At 37.1% G+C, this 27,921-nt stretch overlaps 1 protein-coding gene and 4 pseudogenes across 1 annotated transcript; 3 read left to right on the forward strand and 2 right to left on the reverse strand.

Moving 5' to 3' along the window:
• The first annotated feature begins 203 nt into the window (after nt 1–203).
• LOC136284273 (THAP domain-containing protein 11-like) lies at nt 204–689 on the forward strand. Its single transcript, XM_066174243.1, has one exon. It carries the CDS (start codon nt 204–206, stop codon nt 687–689), a length of 486 nt encoding a protein of 161 aa, XP_066030340.1.
• An 11,992-nt stretch (nt 690–12,681) lies between these two features.
• Nucleotides 12,682–16,159, forward strand: LOC131784072 (uncharacterized; annotated as a pseudogene).
• Nucleotides 16,160–16,694: 535 nt separating this feature from the next.
• LOC136284282 (uncharacterized) lies at nt 16,695–17,822 on the reverse strand (annotated as a pseudogene).
• A 611-nt stretch (nt 17,823–18,433) lies between these two features.
• On the reverse strand, nt 18,434–19,270 carry LOC131784073 (uncharacterized; annotated as a pseudogene).
• Nucleotides 19,271–21,195: 1,925 nt separating this feature from the next.
• On the forward strand, nt 21,196–27,124 carry LOC131784074 (uncharacterized; annotated as a pseudogene).
• The last annotated feature ends 797 nt before the right edge of the window (nt 27,125–27,921 follow it).

Here is a 27,921-nt window from a genome sequence, read left to right on the forward strand (position 1 = left end):
TTGGCCAGGAAGAATGTCAAGACCATTTATTGGACAGATTTGATGATGATGTTACGTGGGATAAAAAACGAAAGGACTTGAAGGCAATTCGCCATTTTTACGTTGAGCGGGAGAGTGGGTCGAGTCGGTGGATGCAAAGCTTGCTGGGGCGGGTTTAGGAGACGCCATTATCTGTGACAAACACAAGTGTGACTAAAAACAACATGGTAAAAGCGAGTTGTTGTGTGCCCAGGGGCACAAATAACTGGAGAAACTCTCCTAACATGAAATTCCACACTCTACCAAGTGATCCGAAAGTTTTAGGAATGTATGAGAAGCTCATACGAAACGCAAATCTGAAGAAAGATTCTTCTAGTACACGAATCTGCGGTGCACATTTTCCTCAGGGAGAGCAAATTTCAAGAACTCAGCTACCCTTGATATATCCTTGGACTTCGGTTCCCCAGGAACGAAGGAAAATAGAAAGAGTACAAGTACCTATGGTAAAAAGGCCTCGAACTACCTCAGTGCAAGCTGAAAAAGAAAATGTTGAGGACTATGAAAACCCAAGTGATATCATGACAAACAATGCATCCATGGACGTCCAAGAGGAAAAGTTTAGAGATCAAAGCACTCAAACAGAGTCTAAACGAGTCTCAATCTCTACAGCAAGAAATATTGGCTCTCAAAGAGAAGATATAATCCCTTGAAACAACTATTCATGAGTTGAATTCCAAACCTAAATTCGAATTAAAGGGCATGTAAACCCAAAAAACGTTCATTTTCTTTTCATATAGATGTTTAGTAAATATATCAAGTACACCAAAGGTACCATTCGTTTATTCTCAAAAGTCCATTTTCACTTTGTAAAAGCTCTTCCAAATTCGAAACATTCGCCATCTTGAATGGCGCCATCTTTCCTGTGACGTCACGGGTGGACCCTCCAAAGTCTCGTTTTATAATCGCGTGAGGCACGAAGGAGTCTTTTCTACAGCCGTTGTTTGCTGGTCTCGTCATGATTTTTTTACTTACAGTTTGCTTCAATATATTCAATTTTTTCGTAATGGTGTCGTCCAGTTTTGTACTGATTCAAACAAAACTGGGCATACAATGCAAATATTTCCAAATGACGCAAATTTGAAGCAACAATTTGTGAAATTTGTTCAAGTGAAAATAGCCGATTTCGTCGAGCCATTCGAACGTTCTGTTGTTTGTAGCAGTCATTTTTCTTCCTGGTGCTGTACCGACGATTCAGGCCTCACCAGAAGCAAATTATTTGGAAGTATAAAAACGATCCATACAGTCGGCAGACGACGAGGATTCGGAAGTGGCCGACCGAACTGAGAAAGAAGTTGAGCTCTTCAAAAGTTAGAAGTCAACAGAGAAAGTACAAAATCGATTTACATGAAAACGTTTCGTTAATTAAACAACAATAGCTTTATTGGTTCTCTAAAAACATCTTTTTTCTCATCTAATGAAATATTATGGGGAAGCCAGTTGTTCGGGAGCCAGCGCTGAGCCCGTAGAAGACACTGACATGTCTGAACCTTTGCCTGAATTCGAAACACGTATCAAAGAAAGAGAATTCGTTGATATCAGTGTGTAATAACGTGATCTGGAATTTTGTCGGTTCGATACAAAGAATTCTATACAGGATCCCATAATCAACCCTTATGTTCTATAAGAAAATCCAAGCCAGCCCCACTTGGTGCTTCCTTTGAGAAACCCTGCAGAGAAACAGCAGAAGAATTTGTGTCACGGTTTTCACAGCAGTGAAAATACATTCAAAGGTCAGTAGGACAATATTCATCATTTTGAGTACAACTTAAAAGATCCTGATTTCAGCTTGCAAAACTATCTTTTCAATATTTCAAATCGAAGCAAACACAAACAGGGTTGGATAATTATAAAGGCCACACAAGGAAATGTACATGATACAACTTGTTTATCGATGGAAATGCTTCTGAGATGAAGGATATTGTTTACTGCACAAGATAGCACAGCGACCCTAAAGTGTTTGCCGAGATATCCCCAACACCAACGAACAAGCTATCTGTAGGCAATTTAGCGAAATTTTCTGCCAGGAAAGAAGCGAAAAACAACTAGCTCTAGTACTGTATTATTAAATCAATGGCAGAAACAACTCAAGTAAATCGATCTCAAAATGTAACAAAACAGATGAAACAGAAAATATTTAGCTTAGTCGTTTCCGGTGTGATTATCTGTGCTTTGCTGCTGCCTGTACGCGTACTTGGCCGTCTCCAGCACCCAGAAATCGAGGCAAATTGACTGAAAACCTGGATGCTCAGTGATACAACTTATCTGCGTTTCAGGCCATTTTGCCACAATTGCCCGATTTCCGTACAACAAACACTTTCATGAGTTGTCGGCATTGGTTGACAAGTTCCACACTCGCACCTTTGATAATTTTATATAAAACACTTTCAGAAGCTCAAGTTAAAAAAAATTCTGTTACATTCCTTTAGATTGTACCCTCGCTTTATTACATTTTCATGTTAAATACAAATAAATCACAAAGTAAATTTAATACCAGTCTGAGTTTCCGAGACGGTCGCATCGCTGTCGACATGTTCTGTACTGTCTTCGTGCGGAACGCTGTTAAGGACGTGGCTCAGACTCTCCTGAAGATTCTGGATTATTCCCAGCGCTGTCATGTACTAAGCTTAAAGCATTCGAGTCGCTATCTTCTGAAAAAACATCTTCCGAACTACCACTACTTACACGAACTCCCACACCAGTTCTACGGGGGAATATGTGTTGCGCAATATTTTGGTTCCACCGCTTACGTCACGACTTCTCGCTATTGTTTTTACCGGAAATGGAATTTCAGTTGAAAATGCCAATTTTCTCCTAAAATAAGTCGAATTGGACAAAACTAATTTCAAATTCGTTTTCTACGCCACTTTTTACATAGTATAAGAAAAACATGTATTTTTGGGTTTATATGCCCTTTAAGTGATCACAAAGATAAAGACCATGACATTGCTTTTTATACAGGTTTTCCTAACTACGATACCCTGTCGTTATGTTAGGACTTATTGAAAGAGAAAGCTGAACATTTATGCTACCAAAACAGAGATGAAACTGAGTATCACCCTGCAGAATACAACAAACCAGGCAGCAAACGTAAACTAACAATATGGCAGGAGTTAACAATAGTACTTTTACGTTTACGTCTGGGATTGCTAGAGAAAGATCTAGCGGAGAGATTTAGAATCTCTATGCCAACAGTCTCTGTTATCTGGAGAACCTGGATTAAATTCATGAGGAAAGAGCTTGAACCAGTTTGTATTCAATGGCCATCTAAAGACTAATCACATGGAGGAAATTTGCAAATACAAATTGGTAGGACGGTCCAGAATCTCTCTACAAGCCAGAGTCACACTGGCCCACAAGTGAACCAACACATTCTGAAGGTGAAGTGGCAACCCAAGAAGCTGTAAACCATCAAGTCAGAATCACTCGCTCATTGGTTAACTGTGTGGTTAAGGATCCAATGGAACCAAAGATTGATGAATTAATTGACATCAATCAATTCAGCAGATTGATGAAATTACTTTGAGTGACCGCCTTTGTTGTCAAATTTGTAAAAAAGCTTAAAAACAGGGCTCAAAACAAGTTGAAATCCAAGAGTGAAATTTAAATTCTAAATGCTGTGAGTTAAACGAAGGCTGAGGAACTTTGGATAAAGGCTGTTCCAACATGTTCTTTTGAACAAGAAATCAAGTTTCTCCTGGATAACTGTCAAACTGAAGCTGCGCCTCCGACCTACGTCTCACAATTCCAATTATTTCTCGAAGATGGAGTTGTCAAATGCAAGAGGGAGGGTAAATAATGCCGATTTACCAGGAGCTCAAGAAATCCAATTCTGTTGCCAGTGAAACATGATTTCATTTGATCAATTATCAAGAATGCACATATGTCCATGAAACACTGCGGAATATGGGACATGCTTATAGAGCAATTTTAGATTTGAAAGGTTCCAAAGCTGTAAAACAAATTATCAAGAAATGTGTAATTTGTTTCAAAATCGATAGAACCCTGTACAAGTCTCATTCACCTCCTGATCTCCCTAGTGAACTAGTGTCTGACGATCCTTCTTCACGCTTGCGGAAATAGACTTTGTCGGACCATTGAATGTTGGCAGAGGAAATCTGGACAAGGACAAGTCCAGCAAAGTGTACATATGTTTGTTTCCTTGTGCTTTGACCAGGGCTGTTCACTTCGAATTATGCAGAAGCCTCAATGCTCAAGATTTTCTGCTGGCATTCAGAAGATTTACTGGTTGACGAGGACTCCCCACCACAATTACATCAGATAACGCAAGAACCTTCAAATCTTCGAGCAAGGAGATAAGAAGAATCACGAGATCGAACAAAGTCTTGCACTACCTTGTTAACCTAAGAATTTCATGAACTTTATCACTGAAAGAGCTCCATGGTGGGGAGGGTTTTTGGAGTGGCTAGTCAAAGGTATCAAGACACCTCTAAAGAAGGTACTTGATTGATCAACCTTGTGTTTTGAAGAGTTACAAACAGTGCTGGTAGAGGTTAATGGAACTGTTTTGAAAAGCTTTCGGAGAGAGAAGGGGGGTCGAGCCAGTTCTGGTCAGGTCGGTTCTGATCAAAAAGTGCAGTAGGGCTTGCAGAAGAAATCTACATTGGAGCCAACCCTGTTGTTGTTAGTCATTGTCTCAAGGATAGTAATACCCTCACCAGCTACCCTGGTGAGGGTATTCTGGAAGTGCTGAAGAGAAGAGTATCTGTCAACACTTAACATGCAAAAGAAATGGAGAGAGGCTAAAAAAAACCTGAAGGTTAGGGATGTAGTACTCGTTGTTGATCAGAATGCTTCATGCGGTCAGTGGCGTCTGGGTTGAGTGGATGGAGTGTTCCCTGATCAGGATAGACATGTGCGCATCATCCAAGTGAGCACAAGAGGCCAGAAGTTTATACACCTGATAACTAGACTGTGCCTGTTGAATGTTGCAGGCCAGCCAGAATACATGCCCTGGAGAGAAGGGCTAAGGATCCGGAGACGCTCTTGGGGGGGGGGGGGGGATGGACACACGTTTGTTTGTATGTTTGTTTGTTTTTGTAAGTGCCAGGTGTTACCCCCTGTGTGGGGACTGAAACGAATAATGAAGCTTTGAGTTGTGAGCACATGTAAATGTCTGAAGTGTGTTTTAAACAGTGACCCTGATAGAATTTCCCACGCCTAGGAATCTCCACAGCAATGTTAACTGCAGTAACATCTGCAGTAACATCTGCAGTAACATCTGCAGTAACATCTGCAGTAACATCTGCAGTAACATCTGCAGTAACATCTGCATTAGCATCAGCAGTAACATCAACAGCAACATCACCGGTTACCTCAGCAACAGTGACACCTGCTGTTGCACCATCAATATCTTCAGCTGGTCCTTTGCCATTAGGAAGTGATGCTAGAGGTAAATATTATTCTATTTTGACAATTTTCACAAAATGCGAAAGAGGAAAGAGCCATTATTTACTTTACATTTTAAATCACTTTAAGCCAAGTTGGTTAGTTAGTTACTAAGCTCCTTAATTACAGCCTTACTAACTCAACGTGGCCACAGGAATGGAAATTAAGTAATGTCACTCCAGTCTATAAAAAGGATGATAGCTCTCTTGTGGAAAACTACAGACCAGTCAGTATCTTGTCGTCCATTCCCAAGATTCTTGAGAAAGTTATGTATGATCGGCTCTATGATACTTTCAAGACCCACTTCTCTCTCAATATGTCTGGATTCTTAAGTGGGCACTCATGTTGCACTGCTCTTCTAAAAATGGTTGATGACTGGAGACTAGCCCTGGATTCTAAGAAAGTCACTGGAACTATTGCCATTGACCTTTCCAAAGCATTTGACTCTGTGTGTCACAACCTACTCCTAGCCAAGTTGCGTGCTTATGGTTTGAATGATGATGCCCTCAGATTCGTACAGTCATACTTTACCGAGCGACAGCAAAGAGTTAAATATAATTGCAAACTCTCTGATTGGCTTCCCGTTCAACGTGGTGTGCCTCAAGGTAGTCTTCTTGGTCCCTTATTTTTTAATATATATATATGAATGACTTAAACTTTGCAGGCCAGATCGCTTCCTTGCGTCTATATGCCGATGATACGACAACTTATCGATCTCATCACGATATCACTTTCTTGGAAATCTCCTTGAACCATGATATTGACATCCTCCTGTCTTGGCTTTCTCGTAATTATCTTATGGTCAACAACATAAAGTCCCAAGCTATGATGATTGGAGATATTGCTTACGACCCTCAATTTATCATTGGTGACTCTAGAGTCGAGTTATCTAACTCACTCAAAATCCTTGGGGTCATAATTGACGACAAGTTAACATTAGCTGATCACATACAGTGTCATAAAAAAAGTCTATGCCAAGATTGGTGCCCTTAAGAGACTCAAAAAACTTATGCCTGTAGATGTCTCCCTATCGCTCTATAAGGCTTACATACTTCCTCACCTGGAATACTGTAGTCCACTATTGCTTGGAATAAATAAAACATTGAGCTCTAAACTGGAATCAGTCAATAAGTACGCACTTAAAACTTTGCTTAATCTCGGCAATAGTGTTAACTACAATACAATTTTAGCTAAAAGCAACATGACAACTCTAGAACATAGGCGATTTTATAGTTCCTTGGTATTACTTTTTAAATGTATGAAATGGAACGGTCCAGAATATATTAAAAACTTTTTTCAATTGCGGGAATCTAGATATAATTTAAGGAATAAAGGTGTAAATCTAGTGCAACCAGGGTATAATAATAGATTCTATCATAATTCCTTTACATATAAAGTTAGTCACCTTTGGAACAGTTTACCTAGAGAACTTAAAACAGTATCTAGGCTTAGCGATTTCTGTTGCAAACTTAAGACTTTCGATTTCAGCACACTAGGACCTACCTGTAAATGTAATACATGTATTTGACTTTCATTGTACATACACACACATTGTCATTTTTATTCATATTAATCTACTGCAATATCTTTCACCGAAAATATTGTTTAGACTCCTTTAACTATCAATATTAATTACCTACAAATTCACAATTATTATTTAAACTCTAGACTTATATATTTTTACCTATAAAGTTTTTATTTTTTTTATTTTTTATCTGATTCAGTTGACATTGTCGCTTGTGTTTGGGCTTTTGCCTTCAGCTCAAGTCTTCTCCTTTTTGCCTGTGTTAATTGATTTAGTTACATGCTGTAATTTATTTTGACTTATAAGTACTTCTTATAATGTACCTTTAATTATAGTTAATTTATAGTCTACCGTTTTATACATGAGCCTCTGGCTCGGGCAATTGGGCAACCATGCCTCACGTTAGACAATAAACTTTGATTGATTGATTGAGTCATATATTGCCTGTCACTCAAGCAAGGGATAACCCATCTCTGAAAAGGCTGAGGAGGCGAACTTAAGTTCTGAAAATTGGATGACAAAGCAAAATTGGGCACATATTGCCAGAGATCACATGTACCCTAAGGAAAGGAATAAAAGTGTTTTTTTACAGCGAAGAGCGAAGACCTCAGAGAAATTAGAGAACTCTGCAGGATGACTCTGTTATATCCACATTCAGAGAAAATAGATGAAAATTATCCAAATGGACTGGTGTTAAAAAGAAGCTTCGAGGATGCTGTTGGTGAGCATGGTCTTACCGGAAGTCAGTGTTACGTTGTAACAGTTATTTATGACCATATAGAAAATGAGGTGGTAACTGCATTTCCATCTTTCTAATGAACTTTTACAAGACTAAGATACAGTAGAACCTTCATCAAACGAAGTACCGAGAGATTGAGGAAGATCCTTTGTTCTTTTCTTTCATTTTTCCTGTAGTGTGACGTTACGCTACAAAGCATTTTGGGATTGGAACGATTACTGTAAATACCATTTATGCTTTTATGTCTATAAAAATACTTACATTTTATAAAACTGTCAATTTTTTCAACTCCAGTTATTCTGTCATTTGTCCACTGTGTCAATTTTTTCCTCTCCGTCTCATTTTATTAAATCCGTCTACTCTGTCGATTTTGTTGATTCTGTATTCTCTGTCGATTTTGTTAACTCTGTGAACTCTATCGATTTTGTTACCTGTCTTCACTGTTGATTTTGTTTACTCTGTCGATTTTGTTAACTCTGTCTTCTCTGCCGATTCTCTCACCTGCAGTGTATCTGATTTCTAAACCTTAAGTTATGTTTAAAACAAAAAATTATCTTCCGAGACCATCTGATGTCAGATTACAAGAGCCTGTCATTCATAATATTTCCTCCTTTGAGTAGCAAGTAACCTGAGTTGTTAATTGTTGACCAAACTTTCTAAACTTCCTCTCTTGATCCAGGAAGGACAAGGAGATAAAACATCAATAATAAAACACAAGCACAACACAATGAATTTTTTGGTGGTCTTTTCCCAACCCTCCCATCCTTTTTACTTAAATATGGGTATTTTGTAAAAAATTATTAAGACTGATACAACAGACTTGCAACTGCATATACTGTATTGACAGCTACTTTAGCTATTACAGTTAGGTGCCACACCATTTTGTGATAGGCTAAGATGAAAAAAGTAAGTTTTCAATTTACCATTTAGACATTTGTATTGTATTTTATTTTCATTATTTCATGTTATTTTATTTTTATGGCCCCTTGTTGAAAACCCTGTTGTGAAATGGGCCATCTGTTTAAAGAATTATAAAATTTGTATTTTTATTATTAGTAGTGTTATGATTATTAAATGCATTATGCCGTTGTCCATGTTAATGTATACAGGACAGTGTGTGAGTCTCAGCCACGAAAGTAATTCCCAACATCTGCAAATAGAGTGTGCTAGATCTCATAACCAACTGCCTGGTATGAAAAGTGGGCAAATGTCTTTTTTTTTTACATTGTGCATTGTGTAGCATTTATTTAGAAGTACAAAGGTACTCAATAGTTGTATTACAGTTTTAGTAATTAGACTGGTGCATTACTTTAATCATTTCGTCTGTGCATGAATAGGTACAGAAATACTTACAAGTGTACCTTGTCTTTTGTTTCCTTACAAGTAATACATTTCCTCAAAAGGTATACATTTCTTGCAATTAATGAGAAATTCAATACCAAAAATAATTACTTTGTATTGTTGGGTTTTCCTGCTGATACCAAATAGTGCTGAATAATTTGCATGTGATCTAGTAACTGGGCAATTCACGACTGACAGTGCTTTTGTTCTGTTGCAACCCTGACATTTATCGTAAATGAATTGGAAGGAAACTATGGTATGAACAGTTATATTGGCTAAACATATCTCTTTCCATAAGCCCAAAATTGTGAAAGCATCACTTTAACCAGCATTCAAACATGGTTCAATTTTATTGTTTCTGACTATTCCACTTCAAATAAAGATAAACTTTGTTGAAGAGTGAATTGTTTCTTTGCAAGAACCCGATTTTTTTTTATACACATTCTTGAGTTGAACTGAAAAATTGTTTCCTGCTTTTTTTTGGGCAGGTGTATGCTCCATTGTTCAGCTTAGTTTTCTATATTTGATATTGTTTTTGTCTTCGTTGTATAGGCTTTTGCTGTTTCAGCACACCTGTAGCTTTTGACAATTAATACTGTTCTTCTTCTTAAGCTTGTTCTACTAAGGCTGTGGGTTTAGAAGGTTTGAATTTACCAAGAATCAAATATGCGACTGAAGTTAGAAATCTGTTTACTTATATCTTTACAGATACAATCTCAACCAAGGACACAACCCTGGAAATAAGTGAGAACATCTAGTCTGGTATGGACACAAACTCACCTAACGGAAACTATTTCCCTCTATTGACACAGTACACAGTAGTTTCTCTAATTTAAGTCATTTAAAGTTTAGTGACTTTCAATAACAACATTGAAGGGTCTGTTTGGTAAGGTAGAATCTAAGCAACTTCCTATTTTAATTGGTCTCTCCCAGAAAATCTGTTTTCAGACCAATCAGCAAAGTGTTTATCATTAAATCTGAAAAGTTACATTAAGAAAACTAAAAGGCTACAAACTAAAAATGGATGGAACCCCTCAAAATAGTTATAAACATTAAATACTGTTCACTTGTGAACCGTGAGTGCTACAAATTGTTGTAAGAATGCTAGTTATACATTCTTATACAGCTATTTCAATTATTTTTTTATGGCAATGTTTTTGCAACTTATATTATTTAATCCTAGATTATTACAAGATGTAGGTGATAACAATTATCGCCTCGGTTGATATCTGTCATTCAATCGTGATAGGAGGAGAAGCGAGTTGCCAAAAAGCCTTAGAGGGTGCTGAAGTCTCTGGTGAGGACATTTTAAATTTTTTATTTTTTAAGTATTATAACCTCTCTGAAAACAAATTTCACAGGTTGGAATTTGATCTCTTATTCAGCACTTTTAAGCATTCTAAGAAAAGTAGAAGCTACTTTATACTAAGTTGTCCAGCAAGTATCAATTAAATAAAACACCAGAAAGGGTGTTCAGTCAGGAATTCAAACACTAGTGTACCCCTCTAAGAAATGGTTAGGCGATGGAGGCAAGGAAGTTAAACAAGATAATAATTATCTTTTAATGGCTGTTTACCTGTATCTCTCTAATTGTACTGACTCTATTAAAGTACTCCTTCAGAGTAATAATTGAATGTCACCATAGATCATGATTAGAGGATGCTCTCGTTTGTCTAGGTCCTCCTGCTTGAAACACAAACTTTAGGGAGGGCTGGGCCCCTGACTGTCCAGTAGTTTTACAAATATTAATATGTACATATCTAGTCTCATATTGTCTCTTAGTATGGATTAAAACCCATTCCTTTTATTCCAGAGGACACTTAACAAGGATACACAGCTAACAAGTATGTTAGACAGATGCTTGGTCTTTGTAGCACACAACAGATCACCTAATCCTAAAAGAGATCGCGTCCGCAAAAAAAGAACTTCCGAAATTTTATCGCACGTGGGCTTTTTTACTTTAATTTTTCATGCTGCTGTTGTTTTAGGTTAGACTTATACTTAATTTCATAAATATTTGTTTAAGCTATATCAAAAGTAAATATCCAAAGAAATGTAGCATTTTTGAGACCTGTATGTTTACTTGTGATTGTCTTTTAATTGAAAAGAACTTTGTAAACACGCCAACCGTAAATTAAATTAATGTTAATAGCATTGTAATGCATGTATCGTCATGTAGTGTATGCATAATTAGTATAAGTATAAGTAGTGTAAGTAGCAAGTACAATGTAAGTGTCATTAATACTGTACGTAGTGTAAGTGATCGTCTTGTAAATAAAATTGTTTAAAAAAAAACAAAAAAAAAAACAGATCACCTAGTGTGTCACAAATGCTTGTGAATGTTGGCAAAGATCCACATCCCCTGAGTGGTGCCCATGTCATGATTCTGCTACAAGTTGGTGTTACCAAATGCCAAGTCATTGCTGCGTGATTGTCAGGTATATGATGTTATTGGTGCATGCCTCCATGGCATATTAATGATCTAATATTCTTATCTTTAGGCGATAAATTGAAAGCAGAGGAGGTAATCAGACACACCACAGTGAACCTCCACCATGTAAAGGCTCTCTTTCTACAAGAATATACCTACAGTAAACTTCATATACTCTAGACTTCTTTCTATATAATTCGTTAACACTTCTATGTAATTTGTTAACAAAGGAAAACAGGTCTAGCCTTTTCTATGCAGCAAAGTAAATGGAAGTTGTTTCTTATATAATCCTAAATATGCAGGTTGTTCATAATGATATTTGACATTCATTAATATTGTCATCATTACTGTTTTCAAATGACAAAGTCAATCAATGAAATGCACTTTATAGCAGTGATAATATAGTCTTTTGCTGCTTTGAAAACCTTATGCATTACATAGCTATGTTCATCAATATTTAATTGGCAATTTATTAAACAACAGTTAACAATTGGAGGACACCAGAGAACTACAACGCCAATAACATGCAGCGTTGCAAGCATCCGTAAAGGATTAGTTGAAAAAAGTCTAAAAGATGTCTGTGTGTTATGCTAGGATTAAATAAACTGTTATAAAATGCACTTGAATTTGTTAAAAAAATAATTTATTCAGATGAATAAGGTGCATTCACTCAAAAGTATTTACTTTGTTAAAAGAAACAGCTGATGCACAGAACAAGGTACAACAGTTACTATCATTATTTAACACCTAAATTCTGTCGTGTCTATGCTGTGACTTCACCATCCAACTTTTCTCCCCCAACGTTAGGAATACCTGATTCATTTTGTTTGAGAAAGATTGGTCTACATTTGTTTTCCTGATTGTTTCGTGCAAAGCTCTACGTTGATACAAACTAATTTTACTGACAGGTGCTTACATTGCCAGTGGCAGTAATACCACCAGCAACTGGGCATGCTGTGGCAGCAGCACCGGCAGAAGTAGAGGCAGATGGATGTGATTTTTTCTGAAAAGAATCTTTCTTTTCCACGAGTACTTAATAGTGCTGCGCACAGATTCTAAAAATAGATTGCACCCCCAACGTGACTCAGCCAAAACTTTGCATATTGCTCAAAAGAGTTAGTCATGTTTCGCTATTCTTTACCAACAGAGTCTGTGGGAAATCGCTTAAAATTTGATGTTTGTCCCCAAAATCGACGTAAAATGGTAAGCACTAAACATTGTTGTTGGGGCAAGTGAAAAATGGATTGACGGTATTGAGAGAAATGGCCTAAATCTCTTAAAGAACTTGAGGAATCCAGGAAGAAAGTCTTCATTCCATTTCCAATGCCTTCTCAAGATATTGAGAAGTGCAGAAGGTGGATTGTAGTGTGTTTGCGGCAGTTCTTCATGGAAGCAAATATAACCAGAAACACATACATAGTAATGCAGCCTCTAAGTTAAGAGAGAATCCTTTCCATGAAGCAAATCTATACATTTCAGACGATGTATCAAAATCTGTGAGGGAGAAGCGCAAAAAGCTTAAAGAGAGGCACCTGAATGAAATCCATAGTCAAGAAGATGTCCAATTTGCCTATATTCCTTGGAGCGTACTGGCCAGGATCATTTTTAAATTGAATGGTGAGTCAAAACTTAAGTCCTTCTACCTGCAAGCTGAAAATGCCAACACCAGCTAAACAGACTACTGGACTTGATTGAGTATTGCTATACTATCAAATATACTATCTTTGCTCCAGAATTGTCTACGATATTTTAAGATGAATTATCTAGCTCTTCATTTAATTTCATGAATTCGAAGGCCGCTCTTTGTTAATCTTTTTTTGACCAATGATAAAATACATTTATAGGAAGCCATAATTATTGTCAATCATATTATTAAGTTAATATTTATCGGTTTGGAGCGAGTGCGGCTGAAGGGAAGAGAAAGGATGCTACACTCCTTTAGAAGGGAAGATGAAAATTTGAAATTTGATATTATTTTCCAAGCTAAATTATTTACTATGTGTTTATATTTTTGTGTCAGTGTTTTCGTTTCTTTGTGTAGAGCGATGCAAATAATTATTCAAAGGTGTGTTGTAAGGCAAATGGTCTTCCAGGTTTTTTCCGTACCAAATAAGAAAAATCATAGCAGAAATGAGTGATTTTGGAATGCTTTCATCAAATGTTAGAGGCTTGAGCAATTTTAAGAAACGCGCAATTTTTGCATGGTGCAGAAAACAAAATGCAAATATTATTTTTCTTCAAGAAACGCATTCAACTGGAAACAATGAGAAACAATGGAAAGCTGAATGGGGTGCCCCTCTGGAACTTGCTCATGAGAGTAGTAATTCAAGAGGTGTTGCAATACTCTTTCGATAGGGGTTTGATTGCAAGATAATTAAAAAAGTCATTGATCCCAATGGGAGATATGTTAGTATGAAGTTCAAATCAATGATGAAAAAAATCTTTTAGTGAATGTTTACGGTCCAAACAATGATAATCAAGCTGTGCAATTCTATGATCATTTAATTGACGTTTCAAGTTGACAGCGGATGTTGAGCTTTCAAATGCGCAGGAAGTTTTCTCTATTCCTTATCTTGTTGCGAGCGAAACTTATGTTTGGCCGTTTCAATACAGAGTATTGAATCTCATTTTGTTTACGAACGATAAATTGTTCAAAATAGGTCTAAGTGATTCGGACAAGTGCTCTTTTTGTGGAACCTATACGGAAGATCTGTACTACCTCTTCTTTAACTGCTCCTTTGTGCAAGCTTTTTGGAACGTATTTACAGTCTGGTGGTTTGATCTTAGTGGCAAATATTTAACTTTGTCTTTAAAAGATATTATGGTTGGCTTACTTCAGAGGAACAATTTGTTAAATAATTTGATAATTTTAGGGAAATTAACTATTTGGGAATGTAGAAAAAAATAACACCTCTCCAATATTTAGATTGTTTTTGCACAAGGTTGAAGTTAAAAAACAAGTTGAAAAAATAATTGCTATAAGAAACAGAAAGCTTCGCGATTTTCAAATTAGATGGGAGTTTCTCATATAATTTTGTGTTTGCCCTTTTTTTAAAGAAAAGAATGGAAGACCAATGCATAACCTTAGATCTTATATTCTTCCTTGTTTATAAGTTTATTGTAGTTTATTTTTGTTAGAGAATTAACTGGGCGTCGCCATCACCGGTATGTGTCACTGTGCAATGTTAAAAGAAAATAGTACTTTTTGTATGTAATAGTATAATTAGTCAATTGTGTTGTTAATAGAGCTGGATACTGTAAGTAGTGTAATTATTAGTGACTGTAAGTAGAGTAATGTAAATAAGCATTGTAATTAGTGTAAGTGGTGTTTCATATTGTATTGTAAAAAAAAAAAAAAAAAAAAAAAAAGAAAAGAAAAAAAGGAACACATACATATGTAACCTCCTCTGGCCTGGAGAAGAGGGACCAAGTGAAGAGTTTCCCAATCCACTGAAGGCGAATTTTAGTCCAGCGAAAGTGAGCTGTGTATCTATGAAAAGGAAAGCACCTTTATCAAGGGAGAAGCAATTAATTCCCAAGAGAGATAAAATAGTCAGCAAACAAGACCTATGTGAAGAATTAAGTGATTTTAATCCTCTAAATGACTAATTAGAGGATAATGCAACTATTCTGCCAGTTTACGAGAGCCCTGTTACAGGGAAAATTGTGTTGGATGAGGGAAAGCAAACCGTGTTTACAAAGTATATTTTGTCAGCAAAAGTAGAGACAATTATCTTGAAGAATGAAGCTTCCACAGTGAAAGACCAGAAATCAAAAATCATGAGTAGCTTGTCTAATGTAGTTATCCAGGAAGACCCTGGTTTAATGAAACATTCTATTGGTCTCACACCCTCCCAGTTTGAAGTCTTATACAGCTCCTTAAATGATGTTTGCCCAATGGAGAGGATTAACTATTGGAACTTTGGAGAATCTGTTGACACAATGAAATCAATTAATGGCCCTGAGTCACAGTTCACTCCATGAGAATAACTGTTTATCTGCCTTGTGCGATTGAGACAAGGATTTAGAAAGCCTGGCTTGCAAGATTTTCACAAATTTCATTCAGCTGCTGTTCAAAATATTTAGAGATATTCAAACTATGATGTTCCCTGAAAGGGCTCACTTGAGTTGTTTCATTCCAAAGATTTTCAAGGCAATGCAAAATATATACTGCACTGTTGATTGTACTGAATTTAAAATTGAGTGTTGAAGGAATTTTGCTAGGCAGGGTAATACTTTCTCTTCTTATACACATTGTAATATTTTAAAGTGCCTGATTGCAGTAACCCCAAACAGTGGTGCATGTTTTGTCTCGGATTTGTTTGAGGGTGATATTAACGATGTACAGATTTTTAAAGAGTGTGGTAATTTGAGGTATCTCCATCCTGGTGATGTGGTAATGGCAGATGGTGGACTTACGGGTAGAGGACTGTTAAACCCCAGACAAGTGACACTTACGATACCGTCCTTAAAAGGAAGAACTAGTTTAACTGCAGCAGAGGAGTTGGAAACATGGCGCATTGCCAAAGCAAGGACCCATGTTGAGCATTTCAATGAACGCCTCAAACAGTTTAGGCTTGTTGAGAGCAAATTACCATCATCTCTTGCCCCCCTTTCAACTCAATTGGTAGTTGTTGCTGCATGTCTAGTAAACTTTCAGGAAACTCTCTGTAAATAGATTAAGCTGTTCTAACAGCATTACTTAGTCATATTGTGAGGAAGGAAACTGAAAACCAAAGTCTTACATGTTTAAGAGGGATTTTTTTATTTGTAGAAGTGCATGTTTATCATATATGTATATTTCAAATCCTGGGGGAACATTTATTGACTTGTTTTCCTTGTTTTGTTATTCCTGAATTACAGGACCACTCAAGTGATTTAACACACTAGAATCAAAGAAGATTTATAAATATTATTATCATCATTGTAGACGGAAAAAAGGAGAAATCAACTAGAAGAAATTTTGTGTACATGTACCAGATCTCATGCTATTTTATTGAAGTTTGTTTCATACCTGGTGGCTCTTGGAAAACCACTGGAGAAAAGCTGACTCCACAAAACTGTCCTTGCATGTTCCATTTAACCATCATACATAAACCAGACATTGCTGAACTGGAAAGTGCAAATGCAGTGACCACCATTCCAAAGTGTTACACCAAAAAGAGAATAATTTTTTCCAAAAAAAGAAATCAACAAAGGTACTTAGGCCAGTGTTAGAGCTGCCCCCCCCCTCTACTGAGAAGATCAATAGAAAAGAGGAGAAATGATTTCAAATTTAGCATCATACATGGGGCACTGACCCTCATGCCAGTGCCACGATGTGTAGGTGTTACCATGTTCATTCAAAGTTAAGTCCTCATAAAAGGAAACTTCCTCTGATGGCTTGCTGACAAATTTCCTCCCACACAGAGAATCATCTAAGTAAAGCCAACATTTAAGGGAATTGAGGACGGTGTTCTCCCCATTGATATTGGTGGTTGGCAGGGGCAGTATCAGAGATGTCGAGTGAACTGTCTGCACTGGACTAGGGTAGGTTACTGAGAAGCAGGTTGAGGTGGTGGTGCTCATCAGGTAGGGATTAAAGAGCTTAATGAAAAAGTCACCTTCATTCCTACATAAATCCAAGACCCCAGATGTAGCTTGAGGTTGTAGTCTAAGACACCGAATTACCAGCAGCTTAGCATCTGCATGAAGGCCACAGACAACAAGCTGAAGTACCCTTGCAATGGTATCGCCGGACTCCAGAAGGTCTACCAAGTTTACTCTACGTGAGTGAACAAGGGTCTGAAATATCATGATCCAGTTATCCAGAGGACAAGTGTTGGTCAGTGATATTCCAGCACTTGTTACTCCACCCCAAGGGAAAAAGGTGAGACCATGGTCTTGATAATGGGAGACAGAAGACATGTAGTGCATTGGATTATTCGAAACATTTAACAAGGCATCTGCAGCATAAATTTCCTCTCAGGTTTAAGGGCTGTCAGCATGAGAGGGATTTATTATACAACCTTGTGTTCTCCCAAGGGATATAGGGGCCTACTGTTATTACCAGGTGAAGCTGATGGAAATATATCATTGTTCACTGCACCCATGTCGTCTATGGCATCTGGATTCAGTTGTGGCAAAATGAAAGGCAGAAGATCCCTGAGATACGCATTCCAAAAATCTTGGGAGCTACCACTCTTATTCAGAATGTTGTGAGAAATTCTGAGATTTTTGCAATGAGGGGCTGGTCTCTTGCAATCCTCTCCACTGAATCCTCTCCACTTGCTGAATATGAGATACAGCCACAGAACTTCCTGCCTGTCACTAGGAGGATGTGGGTACACTTCAATGTACATTTCCCATCTTTTACACAAAAACACTGCTTACTCAGGACTTCCTTGAGAATAGTGGAGGTTAGCAAAGTGACAGCTTGTACAGAATACTGTTTGAAAATCTTCAAGGACTTGATCTTAGTAACAGTATCCTTACCCACAAGGCTGTCTGGTGAACAGGTAAGAAAGGGCAGCTTGGGGTCTACCCATAATCCAGAACAACACACTTTGTTTGAAGTTTCTTCCTTGTGTTTGAGGATTGCGCTTGACTCACCTTCTAGGCCATAAAGCATCCAGTTTGACTGAAACAGTTCAGAGTCTATTCCCCAAATATTGCGGGAAATAAAGTTGAATGCTTCTGAAGCACCATTTTGCTCTGCTTGAACTACAAGTTAACCAGCTTTGAAGGCTGGTAGACATTTGGACGCTCTTAGTTGGCACCATCTTTCTAAGAATCATTTCTTTGTCGCACTTTGAGTGCCTGGAATTTCCATGACAGAGGCTGGCGTGAGGTTCTTGCAGAGAATTTGACTTTTTCTTGCAAGCAGCTAGGGTCTTTAAGATCAAAATTTTCGTGGGTAGATTTGAGCTGTGTTTCCCATATTGATAACCTATTACTACTGTTCTGCAAAATGTCACCCATATGACACTAATCGATTGATTTGCTCCAGTGAAACTTGACGGTGCTCCACAGGTTTTGGATCAAAATCAATGACCAGCGCTGTGCTTTGCTCATGCTTGCTTTGATACTTAGTGTTGGATACCAAGCACAGATTTTTGTTCCTCTTTTTCCCTTTTTTCCAGGAACACTCTTGACTCGTCCAAGGTTTCAACTAAATCAGCCCATGCTTCTTAATGTGATCCAGGATCAAGAATAGGACACCAACGATATGACTACAGCGACCCAAGGACGAAGCTCTGCATGGTTCACATGAGGCATGTATGACAGCTCCACTATTCACAGATAAAACTAAAACAACAAATCCAGAATCCCCGTTTTTTATACTGTTTTTCACTGGCTTATCTGTCATGTAGCCAAGTCTGTTGTCTTGGTCTTCCCTGCTGAAATGTTGAATAGATTCTAGAGCATAGTAATAGGTTTGCTCGAAGTTGAACAGTGATGGAATGTTCTGGGACGGAAAAGCATGCCAGCCAACTGTTGGTATGAGTGGAACCTGAAACAATTTGTAATTTCCTTTCAAATCATTACGTGCCTTAATGGCCTTTGCAATGAACCATCTGCCATCATTGATACCTGGATCAAGAGTGCAGTAATCTCCACTTCTAATGCAGTCTCTAACATGTTCCAAAAGCTCCTCTCATTTTTCTGCTCTGTTTTAATCCTCCTTTAACCACCTTCTCAGTTGTTCCACAGTATAATTTTCTAGATCTTTTTCAAATTTTGAACCTAGAATGCTGTCGACTTCAGAGAGAACCTTTAAAGGGCAAACAGAAGTACTCGCAAGCGACATATTTTCACATGCTGCCTTTACAGAAATGCCAGGAGAGGCTGTTTGTTTGTCTGAGTCACAGCAAGGGTCTCAAATTCTCTACGCAGCGCTATTAAGACTTAATTATTATTTTTTGCATTATTTACTATATTTTGCATGTAAGCGTAAACAGCTGTATCTAGGTAAGATTTAAGCTCAGGGTGAGTTATGTATGGCAAAAGTTTCTCTTGAAGTCTTGATATAACATTAAACGAAGGTTTGGATAAAATAGGACAACAGGAAGGCTAAATTAGAGTAATTGTACTTAAGTCAAATTGAGGTGGCTGCTTCAGGTTTCCAGCATTTTCAAGTGCTATTATTTTGATTTATCCCAACTTCCAACCTATATACGTTATAACCTTTAAAAGGGTATCAAAGAAATGCCTAATCATTGGTGAACAAATGAATGAGACTTGCTTTTGACACAACAGGTTACCATAGAAACCCTGTAGCGTCTTGAAAACACCCCTTATCTGGGCTTAATTACAAGTAAGTGAAACACCAGCATGGTGATCCCCATTTTTTATCATTGAAAAGTAATAAGCGACTCAAGAACCAACCTTCACAAAGTTTAAAAAATTTGTCAACAAAATCAATTTAGTGACCTGATGATGCTCACTGAACTTCTTTCAGAGGCAACAACACCATATCTCCATGAAGTTGGGCAAACCCTCCGGAGACATCGTTGTTTTGACAGTAGACAATTCAAGATGCGTTGGGGTGAGCCAACTAATAGTAATAACCTCTACCATCTTCTATTTAGTAATTTGTTACAACCCTGCACCTTGCAGAAGTTGTGACGAAGATTTGTTGTAAGCTCAAATCTGTATTTTTCATTGATCCTACTCTGGTGCCTACTGATTGCTTTGTTACACGAATTTCCTCCCCTGATATGTTGATGCTTCTTGACCGTTCAGTTCTTAAACTGACACGTTTTATCTGCTTAAACTTTGAGCATTTGTTTTACTTAAACTAGGAATCCCTCAATCTATTACGATGGTAATGATGGTGGAGACGTACTGGAACTTTTAACCATCACAAGTTACGGTTACGCCACTACGAGCCCTATGGATGTTTTTTATTATGATTGTTGCATGTTGTGTTCAATAAAACTCACTGACCTTGCAATCTCTCATTGGTTTTTGGCAGTATCCAATCTTGGGCATATATTATGTTTTGTCTTTATTTTTCAAACCAGAGCATACTAACTACCCAAGAAAGAGACACTGGTGTTACGATAAGAAAATCAAGTGAGATATTTACTGGAATTTTGTAGAGCCACGTGAAACATATGTGCAATGTTTTCAGTTTAAAATACTGAATTACGTTTTATTCACAAATTTCCACTTAGCTAAGATAGGTTTAATACAAAGCGATATTTGCACCTTTTGCAATATTGGTGCAAAAACAATTGATCATATATTCTTTTACTGTGTTTACTCACGTGTATTATGGGAAGATATTGAATCGTATTGGGTCGCCATAGCCAAAGAACAAAGGAAACTCAAGTTCAAGACTATTCTAGTTGATGTCATAGATACTAAATGCCCTCAGTTCAACTACTTAATCGTTTTAGGCAAGCTACATTTATGGAACTGCTGTAGGAATAATAGTCTTCCTTCTTTCTCTTCCAATAAGGAACTAGTTAAAAGAAAAGATGGAACTGAACGTCACATTGCTAATAAGTACAATAATATGAAGATGCTAGAGGCTAAGTGCAAAGCCGTTTTACAACTCCGCAAATACATGCATATTTCACTCCACCACTAAATAAATATATATTTTTGGAATATGCAGGCCACTGATATCTATGCTCTTGGTTATTGAATCAATCCAATTACTAACAACATCTAATATTCCTTCTGCCCCTATGTACAGATGACATTTCCAGTGCTGCTCTTGAAACAATGCCTTCTTCTTCTTTAAATAACGAGTGCTACAGGGACAGCAGAGACATCAGCAGTTTCAGCAGCCCATGCAGCACCAGTGGCCCTTATAGCATCAGTGGCCCCTACAGCACCAGTAGCCCCTGCAGCACCAGCAGCCCAAGCAGCATCAGTAGCCCCTGGAGTATCAGCAGCCCATTCAGCACCAGTAGCCTCTGCAGCACCAGCAGCCCCTGCAGTACCAATACCACCAACAGCAGTGTTATTGAAAAAACATTAAACAATCCAACTCTAGGTTCCACTTTAAAGAAGAGAAAAGTTGTCAGTGAATGCAGGAAAGTAAAGTCCGAGTTAGATGGTGTATTGGAAAAGTATCATGAGACCCTTGCCTGTATATTATTATTATTTAATGGCATCGATGCAGAGAAGGCAAAGGTCTCAGAAACCATATCAGAAGTGGTCAATTTAGTCATGGATGCTCATGGAGTAAAGAAAGGAGTAACAGATCTCCTCTTACCGACCACCTATCAAGAGCTGTTGAAGAGTATGTGTATGCCTGATTGGGTCTTGCTCTATTTTAAATTGCAAGCAAAATTACCAGATGCTGTATGGCAAACTCTTCTTAATCTCACTCAGCTTGGAAGAAGTGGGGTTAGTTTGACCTTATAACCTCAGGGTATTATGTTCAGAGTATAATAACTTTTTATAACTTTATGAAAAGTTTAAAGGCTCCCCCCCCAAAAGAATTTCATGGTTCCCAAAAATTTGAATCCTGATTTTAATCTTATGGGCAAGTAGCTAAAATCACAAGACCTAAAATTTTATATGGTAAGAAGATAAGAAAGACCACCAAGATGATCCCAGGTGATTCCAGATAACCACACCTCTCAACCTTCCACCAAAGTCTTATTTCGTAGTTAGCAGGAAATAAGTTATCTTAATCACAACTGCAGTGTAGCTATACTTCTATGGCAAGCAATAGAAGTGGGTATGTCAAATCGGTGTACAGATTTTCTGCTTGAAGAATTTGCTGTAGCTCCAAAAGTAATTCCCATCCATAAGTCCAAATCATTGTATGATCCCCATAAAATGATCACTGTTGACAATAGTGAAAATGGAAAAGACAGTGTTTCATATCAGTTCAAGGTTTCAGGTCAAGTATTGGGTCAAAATGCCAGGGTATTGGCCAATTTTATATAAGTTTATGGACCTGAACTTCATCTTGGTCCACAAGCACAAATGAAGAACAAGTTAAGGCCAACATCCTGCCATCTTAAACTAACAAGCTTGGACAACAAAGGACTTTTACAAATTGATTATGTAACTGTGCTGATTTTAAAATATTTGTATGTAAACAGCATTTTGTTTGCTTGTAGCGCACCAGTGACACTGCTATTCTCTTGTCAAAAAATGATATTCGGGCAGTTAAAAAGCTAGTTTTTAAGGTTGTACACAAAACGCTGTCCATCCAAAAGATGCCTACAGATTTCCATTCCTATGGTGTGGACTTTGTGTCAGTAATAGTATGGGCCATATGAGAACAACGCCTGTTCTCACCAGATACTGATACAGTGGAGTTTAATATAAAACTGGATGGACGTCCTCTTGGAGGTAAATATTTGTCCAGTAAATACTTCACAAAGTAGTTATCAAGTAAGGCATTGTTTGCCTTGTGGGTAAGTTATTACTGAAATATAAGTTTTTAAGTGGTTAGTCCCATATTACTACCTCTCAATAAATATCATAACAGACTTACTGGTGCTTACAGCCATAAGACGTCATCAATGATTTTTGGTCAGTAAAAATCTGATCATTATTGATAAAAGGTTTAAATTCATAAGAGAATTTCTTAGAAAATTGTTGAGGATTTTACATTAGTTTGTAAGAGCAAATTTTTTACTGTGTTCTCTTGCTTATGTTTATTATAATTATTCTAGGGAACAACTCAAACAACTGATATCCAATTTGAATGTCCAGAAGTGTGATATTAAAAAAGGTGGAATTACTGTTGATGGGAAAAAGTGCCACATCAATTTCACTGGTAGGTGGATATGCATGAGCCTTATAGCCAGGGACTTGCAACATGTTGTTCAAAATGGCACACTACTCAGAATAAAACCCCTCACACTTCTTAAAGGAGGTGGATGTTAGTTTTTGTACTGACTGAAGTAGATTTAATCACAGTCAAAAGTCCTTTCAGTTGTTCCAAAGGCAAACACGTCCTATACACAATTAATGTGAGATCATTATTATAATTATTACTCAATTCATACATGGATGTCAGCTTTTCAGTTAATTCTTATCACTTCTCTTGATTAAAAAAAATTGCAGTTACCCTTGATTACAAAGCCTTACTGCTTTTACTGCAAAGGGGCAATGATCTAGACTTTGCTGTTGGTGGGAAAGGGTATGGTGAATTCTGTGCCTTCTGTGATGCAGTTAGGGTAAGTGCTCACAGCAAATTGAATTACTTTGTTTCTCACTTTAAAATTGGATTGCAATTCCCTGTATGGCATTTACCTAGTTGTGTGGCTCGAAATGTCTTTCTAATTTGTTATCAGATATTGAGTGTCTTCCACAGTTTTTATTTTTTGGGGGTCCATGTGGAAACCTTATGTAAGCATCTTACATTTTGCACCTAAAAAACTCTACATCAAACAATGCAAAGTGACTTCCTTGTTAAAAATGTTGTTGTGTGAAGTTCAAGGACTGTATTTGTCACTGGTAACAGACTCTATCCTTGAAGGTTGATTTCAATGGTCAAAATACAAATTGTCATGCATCAATTGAAACATTTTGATTTATAGGGATGCACATGCCATGGTGTTGACCCTGACGAGACCTGTCTCGATTGTCTAAGATCTAAAGCTAATATTGGCAGGTAAGTAAAACACTTTTAAGAGTTTGGCTTGGTGCTCAATCTTCAGGGTCACAAACAAGTGGTTACATCTTATTTTGTTTTATATATTTTTGTTTTTGAAACATTCCTATTAGGTCTACAAGTCTACGAGATGATCTCATATTTTTGCTTGAAGAAGACCTCAGCAGTATAAATCTTTGCTCTTTGCACTGTGAGATGAGTAATTGTGAACAACTATTGGGCTCATTGGGTCTCTTTGCTCATCGTGTTGGCTCATTAGATTCACTCAATGGTCTTGTCCCACCATGGGCCTGAAAACTTTAAAGGCTTTCTGAGGGTAACAGTGAAACCAAAACCTGGACAGCAAACAGCAGTGGAGAGGAAAAACATCAAAGTAGCATCTTTTTCAGATTAGCTAACTGAAATAACACATTTGTACTCAGTTACCAATTTTGTTCTTAACCTATAATGACTTTTTGTCATTTTCTGAGAAGCATTTTTCTTCATTCAGTCTTGGTTTCAACACTTACATCTGCCACAAATTTGAAAAACATACCGTTGTAATGTACATGAATTACTTGGTATCACTTTTATTATGTCTGAAACATGAACAGGAAGTTAAGAAGTTAAGAGGTATCAAGCTAGATTTATGGAAGTATGTTGCTTGAGACAATTCAATTGATAATTTTATCCATTCAAGGATGATGAGTGAAAGCTCCAAAAACTCATTTTTCACAGACATCATTTCTATACGTGTCTATAAGACAATATAGTCCTCTAAACATGAAACAATGTGAATTCACCTTAAATAAATAGAGCTCATATCATGGTCAACTTTGTTTAACATTTTTATTGGATTTGAAGGTAGGATTTGTTTTATTGAATGTTTTGACTGTATTAACCAATTAAGTTAACTGAATTTCATGGTATTTTCCAAGGGTCTATTGAAAGAGAGGTTCTGAAGAATTTTGACACAATTGTGGAGAGATAACTGCCAATGAGTAAAGTAGTTAATACAAAAAAAAAATTGCGGTAAGTTTAAAATAATCATGCATGATAATAATATACTCATTATGCTTGATAATAGTAGACTTAATTTCATGAGGATAAATTGTTTTAACTCTATGGAATTTAAAACTGTCTAACCTGTGGCTCTTAATTAATAAATATGTAAAAAAATCAATAAAAGAAAAAATTGCACTGCTATACAAAGAGCTACAATGTCAGATGGAGTAAAATATGAGATAATTTTAAGTGGGATTGGGATTGGAAGCATAACATTACAAGAGGATAAATTTAACAGAAACAAAACTTTTTAATTATACATTGACACATTTATTTCAGAATTTAAAAAGTTTCTAAGCAGTAGGAGAGAAGAATGGGAAATGAGGCAAAAGGAGACTGAGGCAAAGTTCCTAGAGTTAAGCAGTTTGTCTGAAAAACTGGCAGCTATTCCAAGTGAGCCTAAGAAGAGAAAGAGGAAAGCCAAAACAGATAGTTACCCTCAGCAGCAGCATCACTTTACAACCTATGAAGCTGAAATTCAAGTCACATTCTTCAAAAAAGTAATGCACCACTATTTTTCCTTGTGTGTCATTGTTTCATTTTTTAACAAGTTTCTTGTAGATATAACCAGATTATTTGGGGTGGTACATCAATGCAAAAAACAAGTTTTAACATAATTTGTGTGCTTCAAACTGGTCTTTTCTTTACCTGTACATAATTTGCGCACTAAGAATAAGGTTTAAAGACAGTAGAAATTAATGCCAGCATGTAGTTTTTAAAGTACTTCTTTCTGAACAATTAGGCTAATAGAAAAGTTCTTTGGTGACAGTCAGAGAACAGAAATGCAAGCTCTAGTAAGATATTAGATAATGTAAAATGTTGCTTTTCAAATTCATAACGTCATAGTTTTGATTGACCTGTCTTTCTCATAATACTCCTGACTGAGAAGAATGTTAGGATTAGATCTTTTCCAATACTCTGAAAAAGGTGTCCACTGACTGGAGAGACATTGCTTTGACAATTCGTGACACAGTATTTGCTGAAGATGAAGAAGAGCTGATAGATGCACACGATGTAAAGGTAAGCTGTTTTGTGATTCAGGGTTTTTATCAGTCATGGGTGTAAAAATGTCAGACTTAGCATACTGTATGAATAACACTGCCAAGTAGATAGCAATTTTCTCTTTCTATTCTTCATTTCGAACAATATGTAGTAGAGATTAAATGAAAAGAAATAATGAAAACAGAATTAACAGAGTTTGGAAGTTATGTAAAACTTTTTATCTTTTCACAACAATTTTATATTTTAGTGTAAGGGGTGGGGCTTCCTTTTGAAAAAGCTGTTGGCATGCATCTTGGCACAGGAGACTATGGCCACCTTGTTATTGACCACAGTGCAATGCTGCTGCGCTATTTCCGTTCCTTTTACAAGTATTCTGGGCAAGGTTTTGAGGCATCCCACAAACTACATCGCAGTTTGTACTCAAAGGCCACTAGTCATGACTCATCTGGCCCAGGCCAGTCATGAAAGTGAAGTCAAACAAGGCAAGTCAACCTCATTCATTCCTCATGGTGCAGTGTCATCATACATATTGACAATAACTGACATGAATCAGTATAAAGACAAACCTTTATTGAAGCCTAAAACTGATAAAAATTATTATCATAATGATTAACAATTTTTTATAAGTCTGGTGGGTCCTTTCACTCGCTATGACTCGTTACATTTAAATGACAGTCCATAAAATTTTGGTGTACTGAAAATATTTGTTTTTTTTATCAGTGGATCAAATTCTGACCCATTGGTTTTCAACCATGTTGTTGTCTTTGAGATACACCTTTCGTGAAGCCAAGAACTGCATTGTGCTTGGTGAGTATAATGTGGAGATAGATGGAGTTTCTGGAGATGCTTAAAAGATTATTTTTCTCATACTCATTCATTGCTTTTACTCTAGGAAAGAAAAAGTTCTCCTTTCGTAGGTGCAGGTGGAAGGCAATCAATTCAAAAAACTGGTCTCAGGAGCATCAGGATTGGATTTTGATAGAAGACAATTTTAGGCCTCACGGAAAGATACCCCACCCATGAAAACCGTAACCCCTTGAAATCTCAGACATGCGTAGATTACATTACTTTGAAACACTGCCTGATAAAAGGAACGCGGGCTCATGCCGAGGGTTGTTTACATCAAAGTTGCAGATTTGTGTTAATTAATTGCCGGCCGACTTGCTGACGAGAACTCCTAATGGCTCGTAAAAGACCTCACGGCAGCCAGTTTTCTAGTAAAAATCAGCCACCAGCCAAAAAGAAGCAGAGAAAACATGAAGATTATTTTGAAAAAGTTGAAAAAAAAGTGTTGCGGTGCAAGTTTGCAACTTTTTAAGTGAAGAAAAAATCGATTGACTCGAGAGAGTGCAAGAGTTTGAGGTCTGAAAATGCCAATCTAAAAGGAACAGTCAAAACCTTACGACGCAGTATAGGTAAGTGATATTATTTCAGGAGGGAATGGAAATGCAGACTTGCAAATGTCTAAGAATAATACTGCAGATTGCGTGAACCACGAACTACGGTGAATGATTTTCATTCCAATTCTGAATTTTCGGCGGTTTTAACTTACACGATCGCTAATGACACTACTTTAAGAGGATTTTAATCATAAACCGATAATACTCCCACCGAACAGAAGCCAAAAAAAAAAAAAACTCGAAAATAAAGACAAAGTAGTAGATATGGCTGCATGGTCAGTATTTTCAGGCTTTTTCTTGCTTAACTATTTGGAGCGGCGATTAACGCAAGGGAGGTATTACGCGCACTCAAATGCGAAAATTAATCTGCGGACTGGATTCCCTCTAAAGGTTCGTACCTAAGAAAAGAAATGTACAGGC

Source organism: Pocillopora verrucosa, chromosome 1 (assembly GCF_036669915.1).
Source record: "Pocillopora verrucosa isolate sample1 chromosome 1, ASM3666991v2, whole genome shotgun sequence".
Lineage (NCBI taxonomy): Eukaryota > Metazoa > Cnidaria > Anthozoa > Scleractinia > Pocilloporidae > Pocillopora > Pocillopora verrucosa.